At 49.4% G+C, this 9,843-nt stretch overlaps 1 protein-coding gene across 6 annotated transcripts; it reads right to left on the bottom strand.

Moving 5' to 3' along the window:
• Positions 1–147: 147 nt before the first annotated feature.
• LOC114448783 (polyhomeotic-like protein 1) lies at positions 148–9,367 on the bottom strand. 6 transcript variants are annotated; one of them, XM_028425963.1, is made up of 14 exons: positions 9,192–9,367; positions 8,270–8,409; positions 7,352–7,468; positions 6,866–6,937; positions 6,488–6,793; positions 6,341–6,416; positions 5,276–6,264; positions 5,064–5,199; positions 4,788–4,966; positions 4,613–4,706; positions 4,256–4,343; positions 3,118–3,352; positions 2,692–2,914; positions 148–2,471 (listed from the first exon to the last, which is right to left on the bottom strand). In XM_028425963.1, exons 2-14 carry the CDS (start codon positions 8,390–8,392, stop codon positions 2,320–2,322), a joined length of 2,790 nt encoding a protein of 929 aa, XP_028281764.1. In that variant the 5' UTR covers positions 8,393–8,409; positions 9,192–9,367; the 3' UTR covers positions 148–2,319. The 6 variants fall into 6 exon arrangements, with proteins under 6 accessions (XP_028281764.1, XP_028281809.1, XP_028281781.1 ...); XM_028426008.1 differs by having other exon boundaries at positions 3,118–3,334; XM_028425980.1 differs by having other exon boundaries at positions 4,613–4,703.
• Positions 9,368–9,843: the final 476 nt, after the last annotated feature.

The following is a 9,843-nucleotide window of genomic DNA, read 5'->3' as shown; positions in this document are numbered from 1 at the left end:
AGATGTCTCTTTATAATCATTCCAAAACATGTTATTTTATCAGAAACCATATATGGTTGAAGTTTTTCCATGTCTCACTTCCTTAAACGTGACCAAACATAAGACTTAAAAACAGAAACAGATGCATGTTCTTATGGGGGTCATGAAACACCTGGCTCCAAAAATACAGGCATCACCACGGATTAAAACAACTCCTTGATTATTTATTTGCACGATAGTATTAACCTCTCCAGCCCCTCCAAGATTTTGCAGTTTTTCTGCTTATTGCAAGCAAACACATTTTAATTAATTCCCCATTAAGCATCATATATATATATATATATATATATATATATATAAAAGAAAACTTCCATTCACTGTGACATAATGATAAGTGCTACTCTGTGGGAGAATGAGATCTTTTTTTTTTAGAATATGCTGATTTAAAGACTCCAAAATCCTGGGGCGACTGTGACATAAACACACAGCTATCAAAGTAAAATACTGTAAGAGCCACAGTCACTAACAATAAAGCCAACGATAGCTAGCTAGAAAGGTAAATACTGTCGGTAGGTACACGCTATGTGACGAAGCTATGAGGAAGACGGCGAGTTTCCTTGATCAAGGTAGCTACTACTCAGTCACGCTTTTTTTTTTAAGGGAAAGGCAACGAAAGTCATTGCTCGAGATAACAAATCGTAAAAAAGTAAGCACTAATATAAAACAAGGAATGATATGAAAAGCAGTTAAAAAACAGACGGTCCTCATCTAAACCTAGACTAGTGAGAAAGGCCACGAGGTTCACAGAGAGAGAACATGAGAGAAAACTCCTACAGTAAAAAGCTTAAACCAGGCCGCGAACACATGTGCATTTAAATAGGAAGGCAATTCTTTTTACACTTATTACAGTAAAGTTTCAGCTTTTCTCATTCACACAGGCAGTCACCCCCCCCCCACCCCCAATCCAACATAAACGTAGGTCCATGTGTGGCTCCCAGATTAACAGATTAACAGCTTGTTTTCATTCTTCATGTCTGACAGCATTCGTTATTTTAAAGGCTCCACATGTAAGAATCACAACATCCGTCAAACCATGACACCTGGTGGTGGCTATGTGAACTGCAGCCAGTACACCTTGTTGGGTCATAACCTGCATCGCAGACAGCGTTGTGGCGCAACCCCTGCCAGATCAAGACTGTTTGGGTAAACAAACTAGATAGCTAGCATGCTAGCTAACCTCCCACACACACTGCCCCACTAGCAGTGAATAGCGTTAGCTGCTAAGCTAGCCAAGTTAGCTAGTTGCGATGTGGCATCACTCCATTAACTGATAAAGTGTTGTAAACGGTAAGCTAACAATTTAAAAATTAAAATGCTTTTATGTACTCAAAACAGTTCTGCAGTTGTAAATATTAGCTAAAAAAAAATGTAGCTTTAGCACTTTGCAATGCTAGGTAATGAGCTAGCAAACCAAGGCTGAGGCAAGACACCCGGGAGTGAGCCTAAATATCACAGTTTTGGATTATTTGTGCAAAAAATATGTCAATTTTTTTTACAGTCAGAAGAAAAAAATCAATGAATAAACACAAAATTCTTACATGTGGAACATTTAAAGTTCAAGGAGCTACACAAAACCAAGCCCGGGATGTCAGTCACAATAAAATGACCGATAAAGTATCAACAGCACGTCTTCTGGTAAAAAGCTTAAAAAGTGTAAAACCGTCAGTGTGAAGTGTTTTTGTCTGCTGTTCATATAAAAACGGGGTCAGAGACATGAAGGTGACGATGACACCAGGGGTTTGGGGTGATATTTGGAACAGCCAGTACCCTGTACTCTCACTGTACCCTGTATGTTGTGGAATAGGCAGCCTTCAAAATAAAAGTGCTGTGTTTCTATGCTGAGGCCTATTCTTAGAAAATAAAGCTGAGAGCACTCAGGTTTAGACCTCAGGAGCTGAATGTTTCCTTCCAAACTGAGAATGTGTGGGTTCTTTACTGTGCTGCTTCTGTTGAACTCTGTGCAAGTAGTGTGGATTTAACCCCTTGGTTACGTTTAACTTCTGCATTTAAAGTACATTCAAATCCTTCATTTATAAATTTACTCAACAGATTGAGATAAATTGTAAAAAAGTGATTTATGGGGCTTTTGGGGACAGACTTGAAAGGAAGTCAGAAAATATTCCAAGTGACCTTTGAGAACGTGGTCAGGACTCGAGTTCTGCAGGCCCGGTTCTGTTGCACGGACCTCACATCCACCTGCAGGACTCCGCCCCCCCTCCTCTGGGACCAGCTGAGCTGGGTCTGGGGTTAATGCCCGGGCCTTGACCTCGATCGCTGACTTCAGTCTTTCAGAGTGTTGATGTGAGCACAGATCTTGAGGGCGGGACCTAGCTTGATGTTCATGGTGGACATGAGGTGCTCCTCCTTCAGCAGGAGCAGGGCCTGGCCGTCGATCTCCTGCGACAGGAACTGGGAGGCCAGATCTTCACAGCCTGGGAGGAAGAGGAGAGAGAGAATATAAAAATTTAACCCACAGTTACTCTTCTTCTAGGCAGGATGGGTTCAGCTTTTGTTCACAGACTTTTTTTTTCAGACTACATTTCCCAAGATGCATTTGGCCTGGAAACATATTGCTGATATTTTTCAGCAGTCCCACATTTTTATGTAAAGCAACATAGAAGAAGAAGAAGAGGAAGTGGAAAGCCCTCCCACCTTGCAGTGAGGAAATGAACTGCGACACTTCCTCCACACTCCACTGGGCGGGGCTCGCCAGCAGGCAGCTGGGAGCCGAGCTCTCCGTTGGGAGTGAAGAAGAAGGAGGAGGAGGAGGTGGCTGGTGGCATGAGGCAGAGGAGGCGGGTGAGAGGGACATGGGGTCGTCTTCATCCTCCTCGCCGCTGGACTCCTCGTCTGAATGGCTGGATTCTGAGCGGCACTGCGGGGCAGAGGAGCAGAGGGCTGATCGGATGATTTGTGTATGAGCTGTTCCTCTCTGCAGCCACTAGAGGGCACACCAGCTCACCTCCAGACATTTCCCCTCATATTTTTATGCACTTTTTTGCTGCTATAGCACATATTTATATTCTTCAAACCGTCACCAACGGCAACACCTTGAAAGACAGGCGGATCCCGTCTCACCTTCACGGGCACAGGTCTCCCTGCGATCTTGGCGCTGGCTATTTCCGAGCTGGTTCTGCGGGGCACCCTCCTCCTCGCGATCCCTCCTCCCTCCTCGTCAGAGTTTGAGACGTGACCCAGACCCAGACCCTGGTCCCGGTCCGGTGAGCGGTCCTGACCCGGGCGCTGGCCTTGACCCTGCTGCGCGCAGATGTTCTGCCTGAAGCTGACGTTGTACCTGGGGAACCAATACATACTGTATCGTAGACAAAGAGTGACATATACGGTACTGAAGCCAAGACCAGCAACACACACACACACACACACAGTTTGTCTCTTTGTGCCGTGCGTGGCGTCAAGCTGCACACAGGCAGCGGCGTAAAGAGACAAACAGAGCAGCAGCAGAGAATGTAAACAACGTACTTTCATAAACAATGCAGCCAAGGCATTGTTTACAGTGATCAATACATCGTAGCATGGAGCAGTCTGACGATGGTTTTCATAAAGACATATATCAAACATACATATGATCAATGAAAACATGCACGCTGTGAAATCTGCAGCTGCAGTCACAGACAGCAGGGCCCATAGCGAGAGGAGGCGTCACTCCTACAGGATTCATCAGAGCATCACACAGAGCTGAATGTACCCATGATGAGGTGGTGATTGATAAGTTTGTGGCCTAATGATTTGAAGTCTCTAATGCCCGGTTTACACTGCATGATGTTTGTAAAGACCACCGCATGACACGCTGTGTGAAGCGTTGGTACGACGTCAAGTTTGATGCGTGCAGATTGTACGATGACCATTCACTGAATGGCAGGCGATCGCAGGTTATGATGTACGTCAACATGTGAGGAAGACGTGGAGTGACAGGTCGCAGCAGCGGTCACACTGTGACTAAATTTCTGACAACGCTAGAATTTGATCTCAGCTTGTCTTCGGTTGCAAGACGCTGACAGCGGCCGTCGTGGATCCTGTCTCACAGTAAGACCACCGATTAGAGCCACGACCAGAGAGATCTCCACGATGCTCCTACGAGTCGCTCAGTGTAAAGCGGGCATACGTCACAGAGACCGGGCTAACTGTCGTGGCTGCAGCTCTTTGCCGTACAGGTCTAAGACGCCCTCCACTGATAGAGTTCATGCTTTTGAAGTACCTCTTTGCACACGACATGGAGCAGAACCGCTTGGTGCCTCTGAACTGGCTGGCAGGAGCAAAGTTCTTACAGTACTCGCACTTCAGCACTGGGGGGGGGGTCAGAGAGAGAGAGCAGAGCAGACAGTAAATAATAGATGTAAACAATAATACTGCACAGGTCTGCAAAGAGATGTGTCACAGTCAGAGGTGGGAAATTCCAGGCCTGAAGGCTGTAATTAACTCTTTGTGCGTTCCTGAGGCCCGGCAGCTTAGACCAGGGTCACACTGTGATCATCATGAAGCCTCAGTTCACCTCAGGCACGCTCAGATTTCCCACCCTCAAACACGCCTGAGAGGCAGCACTGCTTTCCGTTACCTGTTGCTGTGGTAACAGTCTCTGACTGGTTAGTGTCCGGGCTGTCGTTGGTCAGATCCTCGCCGGCAGAGTCCTTTACTGGACCGCACACCTGCTGACCAAAACAATACAAGAACAGTTCAATCATCCTGCGCTTCCTGTGTCAGACCACAAACCACAAATCCCATGTACGCACAGGGAAAGGCTCCGCCCCTTCCTGGATGACAAAGCCCTCGATGAGGTGCGTCAGAACCTGGGGTTTGACCACGGCTTGAGGAGGCGGAGCTCGCTCGCCCTGACCGCAGCTGCCGCGGGACACTGACAGCACTGGAGCGGGAGAGGAGGCAGCTGGAGGAGGAGGAGCAGCAGGGTCTGCTGGAGGAGGAGGAGCAGGAGGAGGAGGAAGGACAGAGCAGTGAGAAAACAGCTTTCAGCTGCAATGAGATTTACAGCAACGTGTTTCAGTGGTTACCAGCGTGGCTGGGGTTAGCTGGGAGCGCAGAGGCTTGATCTCTGATTGGTTGGAGCCGAGGAGGTGAGGGTCCATCTTCATCATTGGCCGGGATGGAGTCTGATTTTCTTTTCAGAGAACCCGTCAACTGTTTCCCCTAAAAAAGATGAAGGTTTGTCACATTTCTGGTTCGTTGTGGGGATAAAACTGTACCTGAGAGAAAAGCCGCTGACCTGTGGCGTCTGACCTCCCGCTGAATCTCCATTTGTGGTCACGCCTGCTGATGCTCCTCTCTGCTCCTCAGACACCAGAGGCAGGGAGAGGGAGGAGCGAGACAGCGAGGTGGGGGGAGACGAAAGGGTAGAGGACTGAGAGGAGGCGGGGCTTGAAACCAGAGGTCCGTTCTGACTCTGTCCAGAGCTTTGATTGGTCTGTGGGTGCACCTGAGACACCTGAGCCAGTGAGGGAGCCTCCTGAGGAGACTGAAGTGTCTTTAGCCCCACCCCTCTGCCCACAACCCCACCTTCCCTCGAAGCGATGGAAGCCACCATGGTGAGGAGGCTGGAGGAGCTGCTGAGGACGGCGGCGGCGCCGTCACGGCTGCAGCTGCCCCGAGCCAGGGCCAGAGCCTGGGCATTTCCGAGGGTGCTCTGCCTGGCCCCCACAATCTGGACCGGGATGTGAGGCGGCTGTGGAGGCTGGGCGGAGCTGCTGGCTGGTGGGGGGGCAGGCAGAATAGGAGGGGGGTTCCTGGAAGGTAGCTGGAGGGGCAGGCGGAGCCCCTGTAAGGTTTTGGGCTGGATGGGGATGGGTCCGTTACCGTGACCTGACTTCTCACCGCAGGTCTTCTGCAGAGGCTGCACCACCAGAGTCTGAGTGTTCACCGCCGGCTTGATGGTCGCCGTGCCAACGGGGTACCCGTGGGGCTGAGACGCTGCGTTGGAGGCGAGGACCAGCGTGTGTGCCGCCGTGGGGGCCGTGGTTCCCGTGGTCAGCGTCCGAGTGCCGTGAAGGAGGAGCTGAGAGAGAGGGATGGAGGAGGACGCAGACGAGGAGGAGGAGGAGGAGGCGCCAGAGGAAGACGAGGCAGGGTGGGCTTTGAGATTTGTGGGCTGGGGGTAAGTAGGGATTTTGATGTGGGGGGGTTGGGGCTGAGGCTGGCTGGGTTTGGAGGGGGACTGCGGGGTGGACTGGTGGGGGGGCTGGACCAGAGAGAAGGCAGCTGGAAAAAGACATTTAAACAGTTTCACTGAAACGAGCTGAAGCACTGAAGCTGGTTAAATCTACGTCCTGCATACCTGAGTCACTCCTCTCTGGGGCCTCCGTCTTAACTCCCTTGGGACTGGACACGCCTCTCATGGCCAGATTCTGCACCTGCACACACACACAGGAAACATCAGAGTGAACCCAGTCAGGCCTGGAGAAGAATGTCCTCCTCCACAAACCTGGTCGTTCTCCGACTGGCTGCTGCAGGAGGAAGCTGGAGCCACTTCCTGCTGCTGCTGCTGCTGCTGCTGCTGAGCCTGCGACTGCTGGGTTACAGTTGCCACGGCAGCAGTTGCCGTGCTGCCGGGCATGAAGATTAGCTGCGAGGAGATGGGCGCCCTCAGGGAGCGGTTGACCCTCAGGTACATCTGCCCCTGCCCTCCTGCCGTCCCGCTCAGCAGCACTGACTGGCTGATGGTGGATGTCGCCGAGGCGCCCATAGGACGGCTGCTGGCTGTGGACCCCGACCCAGAGGTCACACTGGCCTAGAGAAGCACAGGGTCAATCTCTAATATTGATAATATGTGTTTGTGACCGGCGGGAGCAGCAGTACTTACGGCAGTGGTGCTGGTGGTCTGAGAAGAGCTGCTACTGGAGGGACTGGACTGACGACTGGCTGCCAGAGTGGCCTGAGAGGAAGAAGAGGAAGGATGAAGCTACACCTGCATCCTGACCATGTTTTCATCTGGATTATTAGACCTTTATAAAATTGAGACCTTATATGTCTCAATTTTGCATCCGTCAGAGGACATGGGCTATGAAGGTCTGGCCTGTGTAGGCCGTGATGGCTGCATGATGCATCGCTACATGAGACAGTCTGGCCTCCACTGGCCTTCGAACTCAGCCTCTGAAGGATGCTGGTTGCTAGGCAACAGGAGCAGCACATAGTGACCGCTGGTAAATATGAAATCGTCCACAAGCCATCCATTTAAATTCAGTATAAGAGTTTCAGTAACTTTCAAAGGCCACATCCTTTGAAGGAAGCAAAAAAAAAAAAGAGGCTGTAACTGTAAAATAAAAAAAAAATGATTTTCCACACACACCTTTACCTGTTGCACGGCAGCCAGGTTCTGCAGCTGGGCATTGTTGATCTGCTGCTGCAGCATCAGCTGCTGGAAGTACTGAGCCGCATTGGGCTGCCTCTGTAACGCCTGCAGGGCCTGGAGGGGAGAGTCAGAGGTGTGAGCCGAGGAAGGAAGGAAGGAAGGAAGGAAGGAAGGAAGGAAGGAAGGAAGGAAGGAAGCAGGGAAATTTAAAGACCGTATGAGAGACGAGGAGGGTGGAGGTAGAAAACGAGGGCAGAGAGGGAGGGACGCCGCCAGCTGCCTGATGAATGAGCAGAGGCTGTACTGTAATAAGTGGAGGGGTGAAGGCGAGCACGGCGGGCTGGATTAGTGTGTGCAGGGCGACAAAGACAGATGGCTGTGCAGGGTGACAAAGGGCTGAGAAAAACACACCAAGCCTCAGCCGCCCTGACGCAGCCGCTCTTCATCAGCCGCTCTTCATCAGCTCACAGACAGATGAAGCCCTGCTCGTCTCCCTCACATATAAACACACAAGGTGTGTTGACCGTACACATCATCTAGTTTTCATGCAGCCACACTCACTGGAAGCCATTTTTTTTTTACTATATATCAGTATGAACTGTGTGAACACAAAGAAGCTCCCCTGTGTCCCATTTTTAGTGTCTAGACCTGAAGCTAGACCTGAATGTGTGCTACCTAATCCCCAGGCATGCAGCCTACTTTTAGTCCAACAATAACAGCCCACAAGCTGAATCTGTGTGTGTGTGTGTGTGTGTGTGTGTGTGTGAGAGAGAGCTACTGGACAATCGACATAAAGCCACTGTGTGGAGTCAGAGAATCAGGGGACGGCTGTAGTTTCCTCATCTGAACTGACCAATCAGCATCCATTAGCAGAATGCTAACCTCATCACTGCTAACACACACACACACACTGACCTGCACCGCCTGTCTTTCATACAGAGACATGGAGTTCATTGGAGAGGGGCGGGAACTGGTCCCAGACGCGCTGGTTCCATTGGTCGAGGCCCCCTGCTGGTTCTGCTCTCCGTCCGTCTCCATGGCTGCTGCTGCTGCTGCTGAGGAGGAGGAGACAGATGAAGAGTTAGTACAACACACACACTCTGTGACAGATGACAAACACACACCTGTCACTGTCTGACAAACACCACCGAGCTCCACTGACTCCATATTTCAGCCTGACTGATACGAGCCGGCGCCTGCCTCTGGTGTCACAGTGTCACAGCTCCGCAGTGAGACCAAAGTAAACACACAAACTAAGAGTTAATCGATCAGTTAATTGATCAGCTAATTATTACACATCACATCCTCATGACCCATTTATATTTTCATTTAAAATCAAATAAAAACATGAACACTTGGATCAAAACACAATAAAATCCCAAAAATATTAAGTTAATTTAGGATTATTTCTGAATTAATAAAGTATTTATGATCAATATAAAAATAACAACAACAGTAAATTTGGCATTTAATTTATTAACAAGTGTCATTTTTCTCAGATTAGTTTCTGTTCAATTTTTTGGTAATCAATATTTATTATTGATATGGACCTGGCTGGCAAATGGACCTCAGGTGAATGCACCACAGCAGAAACACACACACACACACACACACACACACACACACACAGCATCAGTGATGGACCTTCAGCTGCAGGAACCACCTGAACCCTGAGCTAACGGTAGCTAGCTGCCCTCCATGTTTCTGACCAGCTAGCACTGGATCCACCGGAGGCTACTCCTCCTAGCATCCCGCTAGCCGCCGCCGCCACCACCGCAGCCGCCGCCGCCGCTGCTGCTGTCTGGCTCGTTAACGGGGGCTCTCGTTGCTTCCTTACCGTCACCGGTGCGTTGTTTCTCGGCCTGCTCCCTCCTGCACCGGCGGGCCGCCGCGGAGCGTGTGCGCGGCCTCCCGGTGGGTTACGGTGCGGACGGTGCCCGGTGCTGATCTGTAGCAGCGGCAGCTCGGATTTTACTGCTCTGCATAAATTTGCAGCTGATGTGTTGTCGGAGGGAAACGCCTCCTCGGTCCGCCGCTCGGCCTTTTCCGGCGCGATGGGATGACGAAGCAGCACCCCGAGGAGGGAGGGGGGGGGGGGGGGTGCAGCTTAACACAGAAATACATTTTCTGCCAATTAATAATAAAAAAAAATATTATATTATAGATATAACCTGTGAAATAAACATATGGGGTAAATAATAATAATTATTATAATTATATTATTATAATTATTCCTAAAAAATAAAATAAGTATAATAAAAAATATATAATAAAATAATAATAATAAACGAGCATTTGATCAATGATCAATACAATGTATATGAATGCATTGAAACACCCACACAGTGTGTAGTGACATGATAAATATTTTATTTAATAACATTTTATCTGTTATGTGCAGTAGAAACAAAAACAGCTGGGGCACAAAAAAAATAAAAAATAAAAACATGATTTCACAGTTTATTTCTAAACTGATCCATGATGCCTTC

Source organism: Parambassis ranga, chromosome 2 (genome assembly GCF_900634625.1).
Source record: "Parambassis ranga chromosome 2, fParRan2.1, whole genome shotgun sequence".
NCBI classification, from domain to species: Eukaryota; Metazoa; Chordata; class Actinopteri; family Ambassidae; genus Parambassis; species Parambassis ranga.
This window is presented reverse-complemented; position numbering and strand designations above follow the sequence as displayed.

What these genes read in the sequence shown, in the direction of transcription:
- LOC114448783 (XM_028425963.1), bottom strand. Translation starts at nt 8,392, where the DNA reads ATGGAGACGGACGGAGAGCAGAACCAGCAGGGGGCCTCGACCAATGGA. An exon ending in GCCAGTCGGAGAACGACCAG is followed by an intron (nt 6,417 to 6,487) that starts GTTTGTGGAGGA and finishes GTGTGTGTGCAG; the next exon opens with GTGCAGAATCTGGCCATGAG. An exon ending in GGAGACCTGTGCCCGTGAAG is followed by an intron (nt 2,915 to 3,117) that starts GTGAGACGGGAT and finishes TCTGCCCCGCAG; the next exon opens with TGCCGCTCAGAATCCAGCCA.